The sequence below is a fragment of the Condylura cristata genome, unplaced genomic scaffold, assembly GCF_000260355.1.
Source record: "Condylura cristata isolate star-nosed mole 26May11 unplaced genomic scaffold, ConCri1.0 scaffold00036, whole genome shotgun sequence".
In the NCBI taxonomy this organism is placed as follows: Eukaryota; Metazoa; Chordata; class Mammalia; order Eulipotyphla; family Talpidae; genus Condylura; species Condylura cristata.
The window spans coordinates 3,318,058-3,342,720 of NW_004567137.1; the positions used below are offsets into that span (position 1 = coordinate 3,318,058).

General features: G+C 40.2%; 1 protein-coding gene across 1 annotated transcript in view; it reads left to right on the top strand.

The window, feature by feature from the left end:
- Window positions 1–24,663, top strand: part of ITPR2 (inositol 1,4,5-trisphosphate receptor, type 2) — a 450,179-nt gene that overhangs the window by 160,453 nt on the left and 265,063 nt on the right. Inside the window, exons 22-26 of the mRNA XM_004693199.2 lie at window positions 7,347–7,540; window positions 11,136–11,265; window positions 13,357–13,414; window positions 14,926–15,091; window positions 16,228–16,401. Of these exons, the coding sequence (XP_004693256.1) occupies window positions 7,347–7,540; window positions 11,136–11,265; window positions 13,357–13,414; window positions 14,926–15,091; window positions 16,228–16,401 (722 nt within the window). The remainder of the gene's footprint in view (window positions 1–7,346; window positions 7,541–11,135; window positions 11,266–13,356; window positions 13,415–14,925; window positions 15,092–16,227; window positions 16,402–24,663) is intronic.

The window sequence follows — 24,663 nt, forward strand, 5'->3', positions numbered from 1 at the left end:
AACACTTCGTGAGCATGTGGGATGGGAATAATTTTCTCCTGCGCAGTCTACTTGATATTCAAGAAGAGATGGAGAATAACTACTCTATCACAGCTACACATTTTTTTTGCAGGATTGTTCTGCTTCTAAGCCCTTGGAAACTTGGTGTCTGTAAGGGGGCTGTCAGTGTTCTGTATTCAATCAGTGTTTCCTTAGATTAAAGAAAATTGGGAGTCACATGATCTATGTGGCCCACTAAGTGGCCTTTCTCTACCATTCATTTCTGGGACTTGACCTCACAGAGGTGATGCTGGTCCTGCCTTGTGTGTGGACTATGATGATTTGATACATTCTGGGATGGTGGTGGCCCTTCAAACAGACGCAATGAAGCAAAAGTCATATGTCAGAGCAGTGGTGAGTGTGGGCACATGCCCTCCTTGTCATTTTGAAGTAATACCTTACAACTCAGTGGCATTTTCTGTCTTTCATGACTGTTTTGCACTTAATAGTTTCACCCAGCATGGTAACATAGTAGGATTAAGATTCTGACATGGGGTGTTAATGTCACTGGTGAAGACTAACTGCTCTTCTCTAAACACTTCACTCAGTTCAAAGCCTGCTTCAAGATTGATCACTGCAGAAATTCCTCCTCACCCTGAAAGACTTTTCCCAGTTAAAAATAATCCCTCAGCAATTTTGTATACTGGTTATGCGATCCTTTTCCTATCTCATCTGTTTTGTTTTTGTTCTTAGCATTTCTCATGGATGTGTTTTATGTTTTCCCAGCTCTGTTGTAAATTTGTCTACTGTCCTTAGGACTCCTGACTCCCCATGTACCTACTACAGAGCAGATGGACATAGGCTACTTCATAGATAACTTGCTGAATAAGGGCTGCCTTTATTTATTAATTATTTCATTCATATATATATTTCTTAATTTTGTACATCTTTTCCATCTCAGTTGTAATCCCCATGGACATCCTACCATCAATTCACCCGTGTGCCATCACCATAGTCCTGTGTGCTCTCCACACTCCACTTTTCATTCTGTTACCCTTTCTGCCCCCATAGAATGACTCTGGTTTATAGTTGTTTGTTGATTTTCATTTTTACTTTTACGATTACTTTTTTTCTGATCCCCTAAACTCCTGCTATAAGTGAAATCATTTGGTACTTTTTTTTCTTTCTGGCTTATTTCACTAAGCATGATCCTTTCCAGCTCCATCCATGTTGCCACAAATGGAATGAGGTTATCTTTTTTGAGTAATATTCCATAGTGTATATGTACCACATCTTCTTGATCCAGTCATCTATTTTTGGGCATTTGGGTTGATTCCACACCTTCCCTAATGTAAATAGTGCAGCAATAAGCATAAGGGTGCACTTGTCCATTTGAATTAATGTTTTGTGTCCTTTGGGTGGATATCTAGGAATGGAATTGCTGGATCATATGGAAGCTCCATTTTGAGCAGTCTGAGAAACTTCCAGTTTTCCATAGTGGTTGTACCAGTTTGCATTCCCACCAGCAGTGTAGGAGAGTTCCTTTTTCTCCACATCCTCTCCAACATTTGTTATTGCTGGTTTTTGTTTTTTTTTTTTTAATATGTGAAAGGCTGCCTTTAAACTCAACTGCTATGATACAAACAAAATGCATAGTAGTGTGTAGGCCATTAAAGGTGTGTGTGGCTCATTCAAGGTGATAAAACTGCTTGCATAAGTTCGCTGACAATAATTGAGTAAATTCATTATGTGATTAATCATTGATCCCTTATCTTCAGTACACAATTTTGATTTTTTTTAGCACCAGAATTCTTAAATTTTAATCCATCCCAAAATTGATGAAGCAAAAATCATTAAAAGCTCAAGAGAAAAAGACACCTACTTATAGGGAAAAAATTGGCTTTATACCTGGGAAGAAATAATGTAAATTCAAAAATTACATTTAAGGCTTAGCTCTCTCACTTATCTCTTTAAAAAAGTTCATGTAAATGTCCAGTGAAAACCAATAGGTTTGGTTTTGCCCTTGAAATGGTACCTGTAAGGATTCCCAAGTGTACCCCAGGGATGTACATACTCTGGAGGTGTCCTCAGGAGGTTCTGTCAGTGATTGGGTAAAAGTAAAAATCTTAGCATCCTTCCTCCCAAATGTAAGAGGGAAAGACAGAAGGGTAGAAGAAACTATTCAAATTTTGTCTTATGTCCATATGGCTTGTGGTTATAGGTTTAATTAGTACCTTTTTTTCTGTATTTGGTAGGATTTCTGAGACTTACTATCAATCTTTGGAAATTTGTAGGGTGATGGACTTTTGAGGAGCAACTTGGATGTGCGCCTTAGCCAATTACTGGGTATGTAGAGTGAGTTGCCCACCCTTCTGTGAAGGGTTATGTGATCTAGCACAGTATATGGACTGTGATGTGCTCTTGGCAAAGGCAGATTCCATGATTCCCTTATCCCTTTGGTTCCTGATTTATTAGTTTTGCTTTTCATAAATATGTTTTTAAGTTACACAAATTTATATTTAGTTTTTGAAAAAAATTAGAAAATTTGGAAAGTGTTAACAAAAACAAACCAAATTTCCCTTGATGAAGAGGGATACTTTTAATATAATGAGATCCAAATTTTTAGAGAAGCCTTATGAAGATGTCTTTTTTACTTTTCATAATTCACTTGTTCTTTAGTCTTTTTTCCCCAAATGTCTCCTCTGGCAGGCATTCTTCCAGATGTTGGCAGTAAAGTAATCAGAATTTCTGTCTTCTTGGATCTTATATTTGTTGGAGGAAGGCATGTGAACTAAACATGCATAGAGTAGAATGTGACATAGTGATATGTCAACACTGAAATAGAAAGCAGGTACATGGAGTCAGGACGGTCTTTCTTCTGAGAGGGGTAGTAGAGGTTGAGGTAACTTCGCTCCAGAAGTCAGGGAGCAAGTCAAGGATCAAAGAATGAAAGAATGGCTGTTAGAGGAACAGCTTGTCTCCTGAGGGTCTCTCCTGGGACTGAACAGCCCATGTCAGCTGGACAGTAGCTCTCCAAAGCCCTTGCTCTGTACTGGAGCTAGAACACTGCACATCTGTTGTCTCCTTAAGCACCAAATTTAATCCAGGTCTGTACCCTGTCACCTCTTACTCTATGTTAGAAGCTTCATGAAGTTTTGACCTTACATTAATGTTTTTGTTTTCTTGGCAAACAAAAACATCCCTTATATAACCCAGGCCGTCAGCTGCTGGGAGGAAGCTCTGCTCCAGAGAACATTCGAATAGAAAGCTGCTCCTGTTCTCGAGAACATGGGTGTTTTCCAGCAAGAGGAGGTTTGCGAGGCTCTGCTGAGCAGGGATGGGATATGGGGCGACTTCCTGAGTCACGTCTTTATGACATACCTTCATTTTGTTTTAAATGAATTATTACAGCGATGCGCTTTTTTCTCCTTCAAATCAATGTATAAAAATATGATTTTTGAAATAAGAATGGTTTTTGTATTATCAGTTTGTTTGACTTCTCTTGTTATAAAACATCAAGCTAACTTGAGTGGTCCCAAACTATTTATTTGCTATAAACACAGAGCTCTTAGAATCAAGTATCTCTAATTTTTTTTTATTACAAAAGTTTATTTTTACATCATTTTGTACATTTTTTTTCCATCTCAATTGTAATCCCCGCGGGTTTCCCATCACCAAGTCACCCATGTGCCATCACCATAATCCCGTGCATTTCCCTCCCCCCCACCCCATTTTTGATCCCATTCCCCACTCCACCCCCACAAAATGTCTCTGGTATATCTCTAATTTTTTATAAATGCCAAGATGGTTTCAGAAATGTTTATTTGGAATCTAAACAGAAAACTCAAATCATCTTTTTTTTTTCTTATGCGCTCCTAAAAGAAAAATATTTCTAACATATGAAAGATAGACAGGTTATATGTTAAATAAAATAAAGCACTCGTGGGCACAAAGTAAATTGCAATCAGGTAAGATTCTGTTAAAGCCTTCTCCACTCCTGTAAATCCACAAAGATGTGAATGGTTATTGAAGCCCATTATCATCACCAGCAGTGAAATGACTTTGGAGAAAGGAACCTTTAAATGATGGATAGCTCAGCTTTAGGGTTAGTGCAGATTTCGTATTGCTTTTCAGGTCACTTCTCTGAAACTGGTAAGGGAAGCTTGGCTCCTGGAAGCCTCAGAAACAAAGCAGTGTGTTTCCAGATCCCACTCACTATTTCTGGGAGAGATTTACTCTGCTTGTCTTGCTTTTGGCTTTTCGTCTTGAGGGAATTAGGGTTAGCTAAAATATCTATGTGGCCATGTAATAGGAGAACCTGAGAAGTTCATCTGCTTTTGTTTGCTGAGCATTTCCTTCCTTCTACTTTACAGTAAATAATTTCCTCTTTATCAAATACTTCCACTTTAACATACTTCATGCATAATCCAAGTTCTGGCTGCTGGGGTAAAAGAAAAGACTTGGAAAATTTTAAATTATAGGATAATAGATAATTTGTACTTATATGTATGTAGACAACATATTAATATATATTAAATATATATACATATAATATATACACATATACATATAGTTACATATATACATGTAAAATAAGAGCATTTATATGATAACACTGTAGCCCTATCACAGAAAACTTTTCAATAGTATTAACTCATCATGGTTGGGAAGAGAAAGGTAGAGTTTCTTCTTCCAGTGTTGAAAACTGATCACCTCTGATTTATTTCAGTAGTCTAGAATGAAAAAAATTTCTGGTAAAATACTGCTACCAAGAGCCTTGCAGGTATATGATTTTTGTGGAATTTGACTTAGGTTTTTCAAGCTGCCACAGTTTATGGTTTAAGCTCTTATCACCCCCACCAAACAACTCCAGCAAATATAGCATGTTTTAATTTGAGACCGAGTTGGCCATGCCAAGAGATGGGGGTGGGCATATAAGGATGCTGTGTGGCTGGAGTGCGCCCGCCCACTTCCTTGACAACATGTGGAGCACATTATTATGGTCCTGGGCTCTAGATTTTAATTTCTTGGTGACAGGATCTCTATCTGGGGAATGAATTGTCTGGGCTTACTTTCTGGGTAATGATCATTTGGATGAAACGATTATTTTCCATGCAAACCTAAATAAGTTGCAGACACAGTGGGTGCCAAGGGTTTCTGTATGCACCGGGGGCAAGAAAAACAGAGGAGCCTGTTCTGTGTTAGTGGTAAGAAAGCATCTCCTGGAAGCTGACACATCTACATACTTAAATCCAGACTCAGATTAACAGAGTAGTTGACACTGACAGCGGCAAACCATCTCCAGCAACCAAATGTGCACCCTGCCCTGGTAAGTAACTGGGAGGATTTAGAAAGGCTCAGTGGCCACAGTTGTTTGAGAACTACACACAGTGAAGCATTCTGTCTAGAGGTTGTTCTGGTAGCAAATAGGGCTGTCTCATGTCCTTTGTCTCCACCTCATCCAGACATGGAGAAGACTTGCATCTCTTCTTTACCCCCTCCCCACCCATTTTTTTTTGGCTCACAGGAGTAGCAAAAAGCCTCTACTCTCAGACTGGATACCCGTGCTAATTTCTGCCTGGAAGATGGCAATTTAGAAAAAAATGTTACTTGCCTACTCAAATATGTACTACTTGAGTAGTAGATACGAATTTTATATACATGTGAGATAATTAATTTTAGAAGGCATTTCACCTTTCACACTGCACCAGTAATAGTTTCCCATGGAAGTCTGCACAAGACCATCCAGATTGTCTTAAATCATCCTATAAGCATTTCCTCCTCTTTGTTTGCCTTTCAACCCTGTAGGTATTCCCACAGTTTATATCCTGCACTTGGGGCTGATGTTTTATCTCACCCCATCTTATTTCCATTTCCCTTTCTCTTGGTCTGTGCCCTGACACACTTAGGGAGAGATCAGTCCTCTGCCAGATATTTTGGCTTTTGCTGGAGGCAGAGCTCCCTGGACACCCACGAAGCAAAGACCACTATTCTGAAAGGGAAAGAGACAGTTGTTCTTTTGAATCCTTGTTGCTTGAGGCAGGAATTTGGAAGGGAGAGATGACAGCTCTGCTGGAGAATGTCAATTCTTTTTTAAGTCTCAGTGTCAGAACCTCAGTGCAGCTGTTACTGGTGGGTGCAAGGAGTCAAGACATAGTTTTCTTCAACAGACAGTGAGAAGCCAAACCCTAGAGAAGATGCAGAAGGGGGAATGAACCCTCATTCAAAGTGATTGTGTTTCTGCATGAAAAGATCCATGAAAGCCAGTTCCCAGCAGCACTGCTCACAGTAAATAAGCAAGTCATGGAACCAACATAAGTTCCCACCAGTAGGCAACTGGTTAGAGAAATTATGACCAGATCCTCAGTGGGCTACTCAGCTATTAAAAAGGATGAAACTGCCTCTTGAGACAACGTGAATGGGTCTCGAGGTGATTGTGCTGAGTGAAAGAAAGTCAGAAAGGATGGATACTGGATGGTTTCACTCATCTATTGGTATATAAATAACCAAAGAAAACAAACTGGCAAAGCATAGCAAAAATAGCTCTTAGACTGTGAAAAATGCAGTGGTTACCGATGGAGGGGAGGGAGGGAGGGACAGTGTTGGCAATCTCCAGGTGGCCACCCTGGAGCTGGGGGGCTGTGGGGCAGTGGGCTTGTGGAAAGGTGAAGCTGATCCCCACACTGTGTAGTAACATGAGCAACTGGCAAATAAAGTTTGAGGAAAAAAGGGTTGTATTCATCACCAATTTGTTCCTGTAATTACCTCAAACATAATTGTGTTTTGTGTGGCTTCTGAATCATGGCTTTCTCTTCCAAGGTGAATGAAGAGATAGACATATATTGGCTAATACTTGCTTTCTCAAGGTGAATTTGTGTAAATCCTCACAAGCTCTATTTGGAAGTATTTATTACCGAAGCAAAGTGAAAAGCCCTTGCCTTGAGGACAGGATTAGGGCGGGAGTCACTCATTGTTTTCATGAGATCTCTACATCCTCACTGGCAACTCATTTTATTGTAAACACGTTTTCTTGCATTATAACAGTGAGAGCACATTGGTGGCCAGTGATAACAAGTGACTGTGTTATAGAAGGACTAGTCAAGGAAGCTGTCAGATCTATCTGCAACTTCCCCTCCATCCAAGCTTGAAATCATTTTCTAAGGAAAGTACACTGTTAGGTTTAAGATCTGGTCCATATTTTGAGATATCTGCGGTATCTTAAGTTCATCCACAAGGCAAGAGCCAGGGCAACCTGGATGATATCCCTAATCCCTTCTTTTTCTCATTTTTAGGTTGGTTGTGATGCTCTGGGTCCCCCACCCCTTTCTCTGTTGTGTTTGTGTTGATTTAGGGTCTTTTCCTTCTAGGAAACAACGTGATGAGAACCATCCACGGGGTGGGAGAGATGATGACGCAGATGGTGCTTAGCCGAGGCTCCATCTTCCCCATGAGTGTGCCTGACATCCAGCCCAGCATCCACCCCAGCAAGCAAGGGAGCCCGGTGGAACAGGAGGACGTGACCGTCATGGACACTAAGCTGAAGATTATTGAGATTTTACAGGTGTGTCTTACCGGGGAGCTACTTCACATATAATCTTTGTGCCGAAGGATTAACAACTTCTACTTCTTACTCCAAATCACTGTGTTAGTAATCTGGAATGCTGTTGATTTAATTTTAATTATTTTAACTGAATGACAAGCTTGGTTAAAAATCTCAGTTGAAAAGAAATGTTGTTCAATTGATTAATTACATTTCCTCATTCCCATTCAGAGTGTCAACGATGATATCTGACAAATGTGGAGTGCTTCGGGGTCAACAAAATCTCATATGAATTTTTTTCTTATAGCCTTGACCCTGGCTACCTGTAACTTTATTTAAGAAGGATGTCAAGAGCCAAAACTGATGCTTTGATTCCAATTCTTTTCTTATTGACTTGAATAATTGAATGGACATATGATTTCATGTATCTAGATTTGTGGTTGTAGCAGAAACTCAAAATTTTATTACTAAGGTGAACATTAATAATTGGTTTCAGTGTTTTCTATATGTGACTATCTCTAGTTTTTTTTCCAATAGGCTAGGATAATACATATATTTTAAAATTAACCTAGGCTGATACTTAGCTTTGTCAATTTAAAAGAGAGAAATTATTATTTTATGCCTGCCGGCTTAGTGAAGAAATATCCCATTACTGTAACTAAGGATCCCCAGCTTTTTTTCTTTTAAATTACAGAAAGTAGTTCTATGATACTTTAATTATAGCACTTATTCCAGATTTGTAGTACAGAGCCTGGAGTTTTCAAGGATCTATTAAGATTCTGGATACAGTTAACCAAGTCTTTCATCATCATTTCAAGTAGACTCAGCTGCCAGGGGTAGGTTGTTAGCCTAACATTTTTTAAGTAATTCAATTTAGAATCATAAAAGGGTTCACCATTCCCCTGGGACTTCGAAAGGCTGAGCCCTGAGAAGCATCAGCAGACCAGTCACCACCATGGACATGACCCAGAAGCTCACATTGCTATCTTTAAACTGAGGGAGTGCTCACCTGCCCTATGGACTGAATGGGCCCTCAGCTTAGCATCTTCCTACTCCTGGGATAACCTCTAGGTTATGGGGCCTCCTTTAGCCCATAGTTACAGGAATACACTGTAAAGGACCCACCTCAAACTGCTGAAAAACAGTGGTGGGAAACCAGTAGCTGCAGCTGAGGGCTGGCTGGTTTTGGCTGCCGCTGTGGGTCTCTGTAGGTCTTCCTAGTTGAGCCTGTGTTCACTCTGCTTTTTGTGCCTCTGTCTGTTCTTCTGAGCAAAACTTTGTAGCCTTTCTCTGATGAAGTCCCATCCCAGCTCTCTGTCCGTTGCTCATCCCCTTCATGGGTCTTCCTGCCTTTGCCTACTGCTTTGTGTTCTTCTTTGCTTTTTTTAAATTCTTCCTTCAAAAGTTTATTAAACACATCCGTTTGTTTTTTGTCTATACCACACGTGAGCAAAATCTTCCAGTGCCTCCTTCCTTCTGATTCACATCTCTGAGCATCATTCTCTGCTAGGTTCTCCCGTGCTGTTGCAGTGGCAGAACTCCATCTTTTGTGTAGCCGAGAATGATCCTATCATGTATTTAGATGACATCTTCACGGGTCCGTCGGCCCCCAGGTAGTTTACAGCACTTGGCTATTGTGAGTAATCATTTGATGAGTAGAGGGTGCATAGATCTCTTTGAATTGGTGTTTTTCTTCCTTTGGTAAATACCCAGAAATAGAATAACTGGGTCATAGGGGATTTCTGGTTTTACTTTTTTGCAGAATCTCCATATGGCTTTCTACTAGGGTGGCACCAATTTACCTTCCTTTTATTTTCCTTCCTCATTCTCTCTCTCTCTCTTTATGGTTTTCTCTCAGCTTTATTTCACTGCCTTTAATTTTGTTCGTTCCCTTTGTGTTTTGGTTATATCGATACAACAGAATTCCCGGAGTACTGATCTTCAATACGTGTGAATTCAGGTTTTATTATTTTTTTCTACATATGCTCAATAAAGAACCTCATATTTTGCACTCTTGCTCTGCCAAGAATAAATCCAACAGTCCTTTGTTAGTGCTTACTGCCCATGATCTGGCTCCTGCTTCGAAAATCCCCATTAAGTAGACTCTGTCCATGCAGGGTGTGATGAAACGCTCACCTCAAGTTAATGAAGAGTCTGGTGTTTGTTTTCCTCCAGATTATGTGCTCTTCAAAGGGAGCTCTTGTGTATATGGCACCTCCCTCAGTAGCTGGCTTAACAAATATTTGTTGAACTTAACTGAACAGAGCTGACAAGGAGCATATACTTTTGCAGAGGAGAAAGAATGAACAGAAGGGAGGGAGATTGATTCAGTGAGATTCAGCTTTGGGCCTATAGGTATTAGGTATAAATAATGTGTTGGGTGAGCAAAGGGGAGAAAAATTGATTTGCACTGGGGAACCAGGGAAAGCTTTATTAAAAAAGGGATTTAAACGAGACCTTGGAGGTATCTTGAAAGCTGGTTATTATGGGATGGAGGAGAAGAATATCCAGGGTAACATGGACACTGAACAAATGTGCGCAGATAAGAGAGTACAGGCACTCCATGGTGCCTGCTGGAGCTGTTGGAACAGAGAAGGGTAAGAGTGTGAAAGAAAAGGGGTTGGGAGGGAAGCCCAAGAGGGAAGCCCAGGAAGGAGGGAACAAAATTTGATACCAGAATAGTGACAGATGAGGTTAGATAGTATCACAAAATACCAAGTTTTCTAAAACCTGAGTGTTCATTATTTACTGTCCAAAAAAGACACTTGAGAGCTCAGAGGCTCTCACATAGCCTAGGGACAGTGCCTAGACTGATGTGCCTTACACTGCTGGGATGGCCAGCGCCCTGGGAGGCCACTTCTCACCCCAAAGTCACTAGCACCTGCTACCTTTTCCTCTTTTGCTCCCGGTTTGTATTCTGCTCCATGTGCTTTTGACCTCTGTGATTTTCAAATTATGTGAACAGTGGTGGGTTTTGTTTCTCAGCTCTTTCGTTGATATCTTCGTGTGTGAAGTCTTCATAGAATTGGGACCTTGTTGGCCCTCAGTTTCTGTCAGTGTCAGTTAAAGGGAACAAGGTCAATGGCTAGGACCCATGGAAAACAAGCTCTAAATGAGGCAAACCCCTGCTATGTAGATGCTATTGCTTCAGCTGCCTCTTGGAGCCAAGACCCAGGACTGTGGACCAGCCAGTGTCCACACAATGGTAGGTGAAACCTCAGCTCCACATGAGTGAGGGGCAGACCTCCAGCCTCCTCTCACAGCTGCTGGAAGCTCTGCAGAGTGCTGAGTGTGCCTGCCAGCACCACCTCCCCACTCCGACCCAACGCCACCTCCACCTAGACTACTCAGGGAACTAACCCTGGGAGCCACATTTCCTCCTCTCCAATAACTGCGCTGGGATTTTCCTGCCATTGGCTGACAGATTTGCATGCCCTCTCTTGGTCTCTTGGCTAACGAGCACCTTTGGAGCCGGAGCATCCAGAGTTACAAACGCCATTTTCTCACCAGGTCGTGTGATGTGACGGTGGTGATGGTGTCCTTGGGGTCATGTCACAGGATGTAAATCTGTGCTCACAAAATTGACGATTCACATGGTTTTTGTTGTTCCTTGTAGTTCATCCTGAGTGTCAGACTTGACTACAGGATCTCATATATGCTGTCCATATATAAGAAGGAATTTGGAGAAAATAACGAAAGTACTGAAAGCCCTACCAGCGGCTCACCAGATACCTTACTGCCATCAGGTAGCTTCCTTGTGGGGACGTGTACCCTTTGTCTTTTGTTTTCCTAAGAACTAAAATATTCCATTCATATTTTAAAATACAGTAATATTTCTAGGGGGGGGGCAGAAATGTTGATGGAAATAATCTCTATCAGTGACACATAGTAACTGAGGCCAAGAGTTCTGTAACTGGCATAGAACAACAAGGAGAAGCTGTGTGGAATACAGTTTTTTTAGAATCTTCACAATGCTGCAAAGCAGAGGTCCTGTTTGTTGTGGCGTTTTATAGACGTGAAAACCAAGATCAGCAAGGTGTTACCTGCTCCGGCTTGTGGGGTCAGGGGTTTTCTCTGAGGTCTCTTGTATTCCAGAGTATGACTCTTTTCAGCATTCTACCATTTTGGTGAGAACCCATGGGAAATTTTTCTCCATCAAGAGAAAAGGTGTTTTGTAGGAAGCTGTCGTTAAGAGTTGTTTATCATCATCATCATCATCATTCATCATTTAGAGATAACATTCCTGATGGTCAGAATGTAGTTGCTGGAGTTCTTGGGCACGTGTGCACACACATATATGGGCATGTGTATGTGCTTATTTAATGTGCTTATAATCTGGAACTATTTTTCAGTTGTCACATGTAAAACATATAAATAAAGTTGCTGTGAGTATAGGATTGTAGTAATGAAAGATCATAGAAATGATGGTAACAATTTTGTGACTGAAAATTCTCTTGTGAAACCCAAGAAAAGTAAAGTCCCATTTTTTCCAAGCGACACCAGCCCTGCATGACTGATGGGAAACTTGTCCTATCAAAGGCCCAGGCGGCGGCCCAAACTCCTTTACTACGGTAGGACTTGTACACAGATATTAAACCACCTTGAACCCCCCACTAGGACACTGCTGGGCTCCTCCCCTTCTTTGTCCACCAGTGTGACAGGCCAGATGCAGTGGCTTTAAGTGTTAGTTGGCATGGCTGCTGCAGCCAATGTCCGTCACTCCTGCTTCTCAGTGCCATTTGCAAGGAGCTGACCCTGGAGTCAGAGTCCTCTCGTCCCAGAGAGAAGTCCCTTCCACCACATTTGCCATCAAGTTGTTCTCATGCTTCCAAGTAATGTGGAAACTCCCAGGGCTGTTTCCAGGAACAATAAGGCAGAATCAGAAAGTCTTGCTGGCGGTTGCACTGACAGCCCAAAAATTACTGGCTCGCAGAAGCCAGACTTCTGAAATGAGAGCGCTCCGTGTCAGGAGCATTGGGAGGAAAGCCTGGGCACCCCCAGAAACCACTCCTCTCTGCCACACCTTCTCCTTGTCATTGGTTGAATTTGTGGGAGATACAGAACTGAGAACAGTGACTTTTTTTTTGTTTCCCACTGTTTTCCTTTATGCTTTGGAATGAGAGATAAATTGTGTTTATATTTACACAGTTTATTTACAGAAGTTAGTTAGGGTTGGTGAGGAATCATGATTGGTCGTATTTAAAAACTAAGCATCCTGTCCCACAAGAAAAAGGGGTGGATTTTAGAAGTCTGCTCAGGTAAAAGGACCGTGCTGATTTGAAGTACCATATAAGAACAAGGTTCACTATATGGGAATATTTTGATTCTTTAAAAAATTACCTGTACCTGTCCTCTCCCATTTAAAGTGTATGTACAGGCGTGGCAGACTTCTCCTGCCTCACCTGGTGCTCCCCTCAGCAGTGTACTTCGTCAAACTGCCTGTTCTGCTCCCCACTCTGTCTCTGTTGAATCCTCTCACTGCCTCTGGCCTGTACCCCAGTTCTGTATGTATAAATAAATAAAAAAATCTTAAAAAAAAGTGTATGTACCCAGATATAAATTTTATACATACATATACATACTTACATAGATAAGGTGACCTTGTAGGTAGTAATTTTCTGACCTTGTAATATACCATTGTACAGCAGTACACATTAAACATATAAAAATGTCTGTTTAAAGTACTGATACCTTATGTGGAACTGCATTGTGATTGTTAAAGTTGTTCATTGATTTTGGGTGGCATAAACAAATTAAGACACACAAATATGAATATAAATATTGTGACTCCTAATTGGGATTAGATAAAGGTTGGATTTTTCCATTTATCTTTGCAGCTATTGTTCCTGATATTGATGAAATTGCAGCTCAGGCAGAAACTATGTTTGCTGGAAGGTAGAGTAACATTTATGAATCTTCCCCTTGTAAATAAAATTTTACTCGGTATTTTGTTGATAGTTTGTTGTTGGTCACCTTCCTATATCTGCTTATTGTTTTCATATTTTTAATGGAGGCTGCCTGCATTTACAACTTCCGTTGTTGTAAGCACCCCAGCCACTGCACCTCTTCCCCCACTCTGCTCTTCCTTCCCTCCCCCCACACCCCCTAGTAGAACCCTAGTTCTGCAGTCAGTATTCTAGGGTGTGTCATCTGTTTATTTTTAGATCCTTTATGTTGCCAAGATCATTTCTGTTAGAAATGAAAGTTGCTAATGTCCCAAAGGGAAGAAAGCATAACTTTTCTTTAGGTCAGGTAATAGAAAGGACGAGATGAGGTCAGCATGTTGAACTCTTCCCTGCATTCTTTGCTTTTCTTTCTTCAAATAATGACAGCACACAAATGCCCTTTAGCTCCACTGGTATAAACACTGCCATATCTTGCAAAAACACTGCTTTCCTGAATCTGGTAAATGTGAGGCAAGAAACTCAGGTCTTTTGACATTATCGTTAACTTTCGATGTAAGAAATAAAGCCATTTCCTGGCAATTGGAACTGAGCATGATTGAAGGAAATGAAGTGTAGCTGGCAGGACGACCCCTTACTCCCAGGGCCTTGCCATTTATTGTCTTTAAGTTGTTTCTTTTTCAGAAACAACAGTCAAAATTAAAATTTAAAAAAGAGCAAAATTTCTATGCTACAAATGATTGCATTAGTAGCTTTCATTCTTGTCACAGACTTTTTATGAAAACACTCAAAGAATTTCTCTCCTAAGTCTTTTCTTGTATCTTCTTTGGCTAGAAAGACAAATAAGAGTGGCGAATGAGGGGAACCAAAAGAATTTTTCTCTCTAGTGAGCATTTGACTTGCTCTGTTCTATGATTGTTTTCTAGTTTTTGTCATTGCTCTTGTGTTTTCTACTTAAGCATTCTTTTATCCCCAAGAAGAGACAATGAACTGGTGTGTGGTTTTCAATCTATCCAGTAAAATCTTGTTCAGAGCTGCCTTTGCAATGGCGGTGTGTGTGTGTGTTGTGTGTGCACACGTGAGTGTCTAGGTGTCTGTGGGTGTGCATGTACTCTGTCCTCTGTCCTCCCCAGCTCCTCACTGCCTGCTGTGTCCAGGTCTCTAAGCTCTGGGGAAAATCAGTGGCTGGTTTCTCTTTAGCAAAAGCTTTGGATTGATTCAGATTCTTATCCGTTGTCCATGCCTCAGTGACCATGTCATCTGGACTTTTCCAAAGCAGCAGTCCTCCACACTAGGCCCCCCGAAAGCTTCAACAAAGTGAGATGGTTGGTTGCTCTGCCTTCACAGAAAGACATGTGCATATTTTCTCACCAGTTACATTCATTTTCCAACTTGTGCAAAAACGTGATATAACTATAGGAACCTAGACACAATCTTAGCCATATGTGAGTAGGTTTTATAGCAACATAAACTGTTTTAGCATTTTTTCTTTTGTTTCTATAGAAAGGAAAAAACTCCAGTTCAGCTGGATGATGAAGGAGGCAGGACATTTTTGCGGGTGCTCATCCACCTCATCATGCATGACTACCCCCCTCTGCTCTCAGGGGCCTTGCAGCTGCTTTTCAAGCACTTCAGCCAGAGGGCCGAAGTCCTACAGGCGTTTAAACAGGTGAGACTGAGCTGCCCTCGGTGCCCTGGCCTGGAGGCTGTGCACACGCTGCTTGTGCCAGCCTACACGGCTGCTTTCCTCGAACACCGTCTATCTTGTTTTTCATATATTTTTAATTTCTATATATTTTACATCATTCTTCATTTAATACAGTGTGTGCTTTCTCTCCCCAGGTGTAGTCCCCACAGAATTCCCACCCCCAACTCACCCGTGCACACTCACCATAGTCCCTTTTGCTCTTCCCTCCCATTTTGATCTGATCCCCACTACCCCCCACAGAATGTCTCTGATTTATAGTTGCTTGTTAATTTTGTTTTTTTATTTGTTATAATTATATAATTATTTTTTCCCCAATCCCTTATATGGTACCTCTATATTCCTCCTATAGGTGAAAACATCGATATTTTTCTTTTTCCTTCTGTCCTTATTTCACTTAGCACAATCCTCTTTTTTGATTGCTGAGTGGTAAGTATATGCCCAAAAATAGATGACTGGGTCAAAAAGATGTGGTATATATACACAATGGATCATTTTCTGTTTTTAAAGATTCATATGTTCTTGTCCAATACCAAGGCATGACCTGTTTTAGAAAGAGTTCTCTACAAGTGAGTGTCAGTTAATATTTTTACTGTAATTGACAGGTAATAAGATCTAGGAAGCACTGGGGGATCAAACCATATTAAGGAATTTTGTGCCCTGCTGTTCTTTGACCCCAAATTTTACCGATTAATTTGGGTGGGACAAAAGGCAACCCGGAAGTAAATGTTTTGTGATTGAAAAAATGTATAAGCCTAAAACAAAGAAATTCTTATGAAAATAATCCATTTTCTTTTGAGTGACATCAATCTTGAGATTATTATGAATATTACCTAAGTGATTACATGTGTTTTGCTGATTTTTAATTTATTTAGTAAGCATTAATGTGTTAATATTTTGGTTAGAGTACACCAATATTGCCAGGTAAGTTTTCATGGATAATTTACATATCAACACCTCTAAATAGTCATAACTAATCTTGAAATACTAAGCCTACTAAGAGACAAATATATTGTAAGACTTGGGGTTATATATATAAATGAAGTAGAAGTAATTACAGTTCCATAAATTGATTTAATGTATTAAATTTTTGTTTCCAGGTGCAACTGCTAGTGTCCAATCAGGATGTGGATAACTACAAACAAATCAAGGCTGATCTGGACCAGCTGCGACTGACTGTAGAAAAATCTGAGTTATGGGTTGAGAAGAGCAGTAACTATGAGAATGGAGAAATGGGTGAAAGTCAAGTAAAAGGTGGAGAAGAGCCAATTGAGGTTTGATTTCATGATATTTTAGAATAATCTACAAAATATCTTTTAAATTATATATGCCCTACTGTCAAAATTTTTCGAAAACAAAAAATTTGTTCTGAGTAACAGAATATAAAAATTTTATTTTCCAGGTCTGTTTATTCCATAGATCTGTACTTTAGTTAGTCTTGGTCAATTTTTACCATTTCTACTTTACTTTCTTTACTCTTTGTTCTTTCCATTATGATCTTGTACTAAGGATAATAGGAGGAAGTGAGATGCATGTGTCCTAAAATTGGACTAAAAGAGGACTTTTTTGTTGCCACTATTCTTTTTTTTTTTTTAAAGATTTATTTATTTATGTATACAGAATTGGGGTACAGGCTAGAGGTGCAGGAGTGGTGAGAGGATTCACTAGAAACAGAGTGTGGAGCAGAACAGATCGATGGATGAAATACACTGCTGAGGGGAGCAGCAGGAGGGTCAGGAGAGGTCTGCTGTGCCATGTGGGTCACCTCCAGGGTAGGACAGGGATCGAATTCATGCTGAAGTGGCTTTTAGCTTCTTAGTGCTGTGCTTTAACCCACTGCGCCACCAGGGAGGGCCTGCCACTATTCTTTGTGGGTAATTATACCCTAGAGGTCATTTCTGTAGTTATTGCATATCCTTGTGCACTATATTAAAGTATCTAAATGGAGGACAATATAGTTTTTATCAAGAGGAAAATACCAGAAATCTGTATTTGATCTAAAGAGTGATGAGATGGTGATTGTAAGTCTTCTGCGGCAGTGGTTTTCATTTTCAGTGGGCTGATTAAAATGAATAGCCATAACCAAGTCAGAAGATTTAAGGAATACTTCAGTGATGATCATTACATAACATAATTGATAATGTATTGATTTTTGTAGATGCTGGTCTAGTGATCCTTTTAGTTGTTTTATACCCTGCAAGATTTTAAGCTATTTAGAGGTCATTTCTGACCCCAGATTTTGCATATGTTGGAATACCAAATAATTTTGGAGTGAAAGGTAATAAAAGAGTAGGAGATACTTAAAATCATCAAAATGTTGAAAACCTCTCAAGGGAAATTCCTCTGGGGTAAGGTAACAAGGGACATGAATAATCAGTCTGACAGAGGGTGTCTGAGAAAGAAAGCTGCTTTACATAGTCCTAGGGACTTCCGGTCAGTACTGGGGTAAGCCCCAGTGCTAGTTACCATTAGTCTGTACATAATTTTTGAATTAATCTCTTCGGAACATTTTTTTAGAGATTATATAATGTAAACTAGTAGAATGTTGAATTTCTACCCCTTAAATTTTATTTTATTACTAGATTTAATTTATTGAAATAGGCTTCTTCCATAGCATTCTTAAGAAGTAAAATAAAATTTAACATTTATTTTAACAATTACTCTGTACCAAGTCTTAATGCAAACATTTTCATGTATGGTACTTCTATTTACATGTTGTAACCAACTTTAGAAATGCTTCTATTTCTGAGGATGAGTCCAGTCCATTGGAGGCCAGAAAACCCAGGATTTTCCAATTAGCTCTGTGCGACTCTAATGAGATTGTAACTCAGGTCTTTTTGATAAGTTCCAGGCTCTTTGTTGTCAGGTTGTACCTCCTGACATATTATTTAAATACATCAAGAGATGCATTATGTTTTCACAAGGTGAGACTAACGCTTTCTTTTGAAAATACACATTCCATAGATATTCTAGAGAGTAAAATACATTGCTTCCTCTTACAGAAGAGTTTATTTAAAAGAGCCTTAAACCGTACAAAAATGCTTTGTGTTTTTTGTGAATGTCTGCAAAAACAAACCGCCAGCCAGTGTAGGTGAGGTGTCGCACAAAGGGCATTCTTTATAACTCTGCACTTGAAGTTCCAATCTGCTAAGGACAGTGGAGAAAGAGCCTCTGTTGTAGTGTATCGAACGTGGCATCTTCCTAACAGTTAAATAAACATTTAGGTAACAAGGGACATGAATAATCAGTCTGACAGAGGGTGTCTGAGAAAGAAAGCTGCTTTACATAGTCATTAGAAAACTATTTTCCTAGGGACTTCCAGTCAGTACAAGCAGGGATTTATTTTGTAGAGTACAGAACTTATCAACTTAGAAAATGATAATTATTTCAAGCACTTCAGGCAGGAAGTGATTTCATACAAGGAATTGAATTTTGGGAAAACCTGAAAGAGCACAATTTGGAATCTGCCCCCGGCACTGCTGATTTCAAGATTAATCATGCCTCTAGTTTAAAGGTCAAGATGTTGGTTGGCTGCTGCTTTTGGGCTGCTACCACTGACGCACACCTCAGAATATGTCACTAGATGATGGAGCACTCCTGTACTGGGATTTTTTTCTCAGCATTCCAAACCCCAAGGATGGCCGAGAGTTGGATAGGAGTTAAGAGTTTGCAGTTAGGCACTACTGTGTCTGTGTGTACAGAGCAGCTACTTTCACCTTTAAGTTTTATTTTTATTGTCTCGTCAATGGACATCATCACAGAACTGATGTCCTGGGACTGTTGTTCCAGTTAATATGGCTTCCAAAGGAAAATAGAAGCAATAAGGTCACATGATACTTACAAGTCAAGATGTTAGACTGTAGTTTAAATTAACTCAGTGTTTCAGTGCTATTTCATGGACCAGCAGGCTTAATTCTCAGGCAGATTTTTCTTAGCGCTGCCTCTTGGGGTAATGTCGTAGGCATCACCCCCTGAGCCCACCAAGGAACCATATTTAAACCTTCTGGTGTGGGATCTTCTCCGGGTGTCGCTCCATAGATGCTATTGCATGGATCCTTGGCCCAAAGGACACATGCTTACCTCTGACAGGCTGTAAGATTAGACTAAGGAAAAGACACTCCTTGAGCTGAGTTACAGGAAGGTTAGAGGACAGAACATTATCAGAAATTGCAGCAAGGAGGGATGAAGAAGAGGTGTTCATTGGCATTCAAGAACGTCTGTCCATGTCAGCAGCCAGTGAGTGCTTGTTAAAATGTGTATTGGTTTTTATGTGCAATGTACTGGGGTTTTTACTATAGTGGATGCAGAATGATGAAATCTTAGAGTTAATTACTGTAGGGTATGAAGTCCAACCTTTGTTTTGTCTCTTAATAGCTCACCTAAATCAAGCAGTTCTTGAAACAAACTTCTACAATGGGAAATTCATTACTCCTGGAGGTAGCATTTCTGTTGAAATGAATGTATAACTTAGGAAAAGAGAATATTGTCAGTAACATATCCCTGACAATATTCCTCCCTAGGTCTCAGACAGTACCACTCTGAGTATACCTTGTTCATTCCCTGGCCTTTCTTAATGATTTTACTACACATGTATGTTTTCCTGAAACTTAAGAAATATATGAAGCCAATTTCATCTAGTCTGTTTGATTTATGTTTTTTCTTTCCATCCTTGTGAATGTGTAGGTGGAGCTCATTCATTTCCTCTAACATCAATGCATTGTGTGTCATTGTTTACCGAGGTAACTACTGAGGGACAATTTTGATTCTTTACATTCTAGTGTTAGTAAAGGAACTTTGCTGCCAAAGTAGTGCTGTGAGGATTCTTGATTTTCACTTGATGCACATCTGCAAGAGATTCACATTGTTCTCCACTCATGACTGCTGGTTTACTCATCTTTACATTTTTTTGATAATTGGGTGTGCTTGATAGATTTTTGCTGTTATAATTTTCATTTGCTTATGAGATTGAGCATGATTTCATGTGTCTTGGTCACTTGACTTCCTCTTCCACTTAGTTAAAAGCTGGATTCTGTATAGTTAGGTAGTTGGATCCTACAGTTCATCTGTATCTGTTATTAGAGTTAAAATATCTTTTACTTCATGTCAGAGTGGTGCTGTGGGATCACACTTGAATCTTATTTTTTCATGTCTTGCTACTTTTTTTTTTTGCTTTGGTAAGATTTCCCCCTGTGATGGTGAGTAGAAGTAGTGATAATGGGCATCTGATTTTAAAGGGAATGACCTTAATATTTTATTATCGAGCTTCATATTTATTTTACTGTTTTGGGTGGCTATTCTATCAGTTGGGGAGATTTCATTCTCTTCCTAGTTGGCTGTTGTTTTTTTTATGTCATGTATGTTTCTTTAATGTAAAATACAGTTTATGCATCTGTCAAGACTGTTAATCCTTTTTAACCTTAATCTGGTAATTTTAATAATATGAATCATAAATAGAGCTTCTGACATAGTAATCTTGACTTCTAGAATAAATGAATATTTTTTCTTTTTAAAATAACATTTTTATGAAGGTGACATTGGATTAAAACCTTATTTCATTCAGAAATATAGCACCCCACCTCTTCAGATGTCTGTTACCAGTGGAATAGATGTATTGTGGGGATATGTTTTTTAACATTGCTAAATTCAGCTTGCCAATATTGGTTAGGATTTCACATCTGTGCTGTCAATAAGAGTACCCTGTAGTTGCCATTTCTTCCCCCACTCTGTCAAGTGTTCATGACAGGTTAGATCCCACAGTAAAACAAGCTGCAAAATAGGCCCCCTTGTGTAAGAATGGGACGACACATTCCATGAAATTACTGGTAAAACTTAACTACGGAGGCCGTGGATTTAGTTTCTGGGAAGAGTAAACTACTATTTGAACTTCTTGAGTGGTTATAAGTTTATTCATATTTTTAATTTTGCATCACTTTGTTTTACCTTTTTTATTCATATATTAATTTTTTAATTGATTGGCACAACTGGCTTGCAGTTTACCTATTGACTTTTAAATTTTATTCATTTTCCTTTTTTAGACATGAAATTAGATTTTTCTTTCAAATCTGTAAGGTCATTCTGGACCATCTTTTTTTGCTCCCTAATTTAGTGATTCCCTATGACTCTCTAATATAGCTTGCTTGCCATGATTCCACCATCTAACCTACTTGGAAATTTCTTATGAGTCTCATTTGATTTTGTTTCTGTTTTTGTAATCTTTGGTGATGAGCTCCTCGATTTCTTAATAGACTTTATTTTTTATCAGCTTCAGGTTTAGAACAAACATTGTGCAGAAAGTATAGAGAATTCTCGTATGTTACATCTTTTCCCCTTGATTTTCCTGTATTATTAACCTAATGTATTAGTGTGGACACATTTGTTCAATGTATGAGCCAATATTGATACATCAGAATCCATAGTTTGTTAAGACTTCACAGTGTTGTAGTGTTTTTTTTTTTTTTTTAGATTTATTTATGCTTAAAGAACTGGGGTACAGGCCAGAGGTGTGGTGGGTGAGAGGATTCACCAGAGAGAGTGGGGAGCAGAACAGGCTGATCAACTGAAGTGCACTGCTGAGGGCACAGTGGGCGGGTCAGGAGAGGTCTGCCATGCCATGTGGGTCAGCTCCCTTGCAAGGGATCGAAGCCACTGCAGTGGCTTCATGGCTTTGAAGAGCTTTATAGTGCGGTGCTTTAACCTGTGGTGCCACCAGGGAGAGCCCTGTTGTAGTTTGGGCAGTGTGGGTTTTGACAAATATACACCATGTATCACCATTACAGTATACTACAGAATAGTTTCAAATGCTGTGAAAATCTTCATAGCTCCACTTATTTCTCTTCCTCGTGAGCTTCTGAGCCCTTGGCAACCCCACCTTTTTATTCACTGTAATTTTGCCTTTCCCAGAATGCTTCATAGTTGGAATCATGCAGTGTATATTTTCAGACTCGCTTCTTTCACTTACCAATATGTATTTGAGCTTTTTACCATGTGCTTTTGTAACTTGCTAGCTCATTCCTTTTTATTACTGAATATTATGCCATTATCTGGCTGTGCTAATATATTTATCCATCCAGTCATTAGTGTTTCCTGTTTGGACCCCGTTATGAATAAAGCAGTAAGCATTCAGTGTAGGTTTTTTAGAAAAGATTTATTTTTTTTATTTATGCATAGAAGAACTGGAGTGTAGGCCAGAGATGCAGGGGGTGAGAGGATTCAGCAGAAGTAGATGTACATTTGAGCTCAGACCTGAAGAGTTAAAAAAGATTATTTTTCTCCTTCCAATGCTTGTCATTACCTCATCCTGTTGCCAGGGGGCGCTGCTGACCCGAGACCCATGGCTTCCTTTCCACACACCTGTCAGAAGGCAGAGGCCTGGATTTAGCTTCCCAACTTGATTCTGGCTCACTGCTGTCTTGGCCTGGGGGTTGCAGAGCTTGTTTTGCCATTTGCCTTCAGCAAATCTTCTCCTATTGCCTAGAAGATGGGGCTTTCCTATCTGGTCTCAGGTTAATTTTTCCTTTTGGAGACAGAACATGAGGTCTCCTTTGTTTTCTGTGAACCCAGAAATGTACTTGACATTGATTTCATGTCTAGGAGCTACATGTTTTGTCAGAGTGATGCCCTCTGCTGTTTTAAGTTCATTGTAACTGCAGAAGTCTTAGGCCAGTTTTGGCTTAGGGTTCAGTAATTTTGAAAGCTTTTATTATGAATTTAAATTCCTTATATGTGAAATCCCCTTAGGCCTGGGTTTAATTCAGAGAAGGTTTTGTTGGCACTTGCGAGGCTCTTTGGGATACCACATTCTGTAACCATCTTTCATGGAGTGTTTGCCTTGGGCCTTTGCGTGTCTCTTTATATGTGGTAGATCTATCTGAAATCTTGAGCTGAACTGAGATTGTGTGGGAATTGAGGGCCAAGTCTGGGCAGACAACAGACAGCCCTGTGTTCTTCTGTGGCCATGCGCTGCCTTGGTTCTGGCCCTGGACATCTCCACGAGGTGTCGCAAGCATCCCGGCAGGGTCTCGAGAGGAAACTTCATTTCTCTTTCCACCACATCTCTGACTCCTCTCCGCTGTGTCTGTTGAGACACACTAATGCCCAGCTTGTCAGATGCGGATGCGGGCCCAGGTGGCCGAGAAAGAATCCTTGATTACCACGCAGACATTTCATGACTTCCTAGCCTCTAGTTGCGTTCCTCTCTCTACTAACAAGAGCTACTTTGAACATTTTCTCCATCAGTTTTGGGTGGGTATACACAGAGGGTGCTCTCTCTACATACTCCTCATTTTCTCTGTTTGATAGTTCCTGAGAGTTGCAAACTTCTTCATCTCAAACCATGATCCCACCTTGTCACATCCATTCACACATGCTAGATTTGAGGTGCTGTGAGCCAGCGAGAGCTGGGTGTCCTCTCTTTGTTGTATTTCTCCAGAGCACAGTCTGTCCTGTGAACATTCTATTAAAGAGTAATTCTGTCTTTTATCATCATGCCCCTCAGCATACCCTGGACTCATGTTCCTTCTTAAAGTTCCCTATTGTGACTTGGGTCTAAAATCAAATATGGGTCTAGCTTTCCAGGAGTGAAAACACCAACGGGGAACCCCAAGAACTCCATGTCAGAGATGCTTGAGTACTGAGCACTCAGAAGGGAGAGGCTGGTGAGGACTGACCACAGGGAGCAGGTGTCACTGTTTTTGAAGGATCAGGAGGCTCTGGTTAGTAAACAGATTCAAGGTTAATCGGAGGAGAAGTAGAGTTCTAGAAGAAATGGGAGTGGCTGGAAATGGGGACTTTGAAGATTCTGGGGTGGGAGATGAATAGATTAGCTTGACAATTTTCATCAGGCAGAATACAGGAGGGTTCAGCAGAATGGGAGAGTAGAGATAGGAGCTCCTTGCCCAGATACAGGTGTGAGGTTGCATAGCTTGAATTTGGACATGGCAAACTAGCAGGTGAGTTGCAAAGTGGGACAAGGGCACATTTTTAGAAGATTTACATGAGGGGGGAAAGTGAGAAACTAAGAAGTTGTGACTCATACTCAGCCAAATAATCGACACTGTGTAAGGAGCCCACTGCCCAAGGTAGCGAAGATTTACTGTAACAGGATGAAATCTATCCCGCTATCAATGGAAAGAGCCAGCAGCAGGCCCCAGGCAGCAGGCAGCAGGGACTCTTGAGGCCAGTGCAAACAATACTCTTTGTTGTTTGGAGATCTTTACAAAGGCTCCAGACACAGGGCTGTTGGCATTGTTTTAAAACAGCTCATAATGGTCTAACTTTGTGCCTGCTTGGATATCAGAAGACCAGTATCATTAATGTCAATGCTCATTTTAGTAATCACAAATATTTCCAAGTAACACCAAAGTATCCGCCTCCCCCAGTAAATTCTGTACCTTATGGCCTCAAATGTGAATTGTCCTCCCAGTAACCAAAGGTGACTCATCTCAGTAGAAATGCCCAAAGCAGTCGCACTGCTGATCTCCAGGCATGGGGACAGCGGGATGGTTTGGTTCAGTGCGAGCCCACTGCGTGCCTGGCAC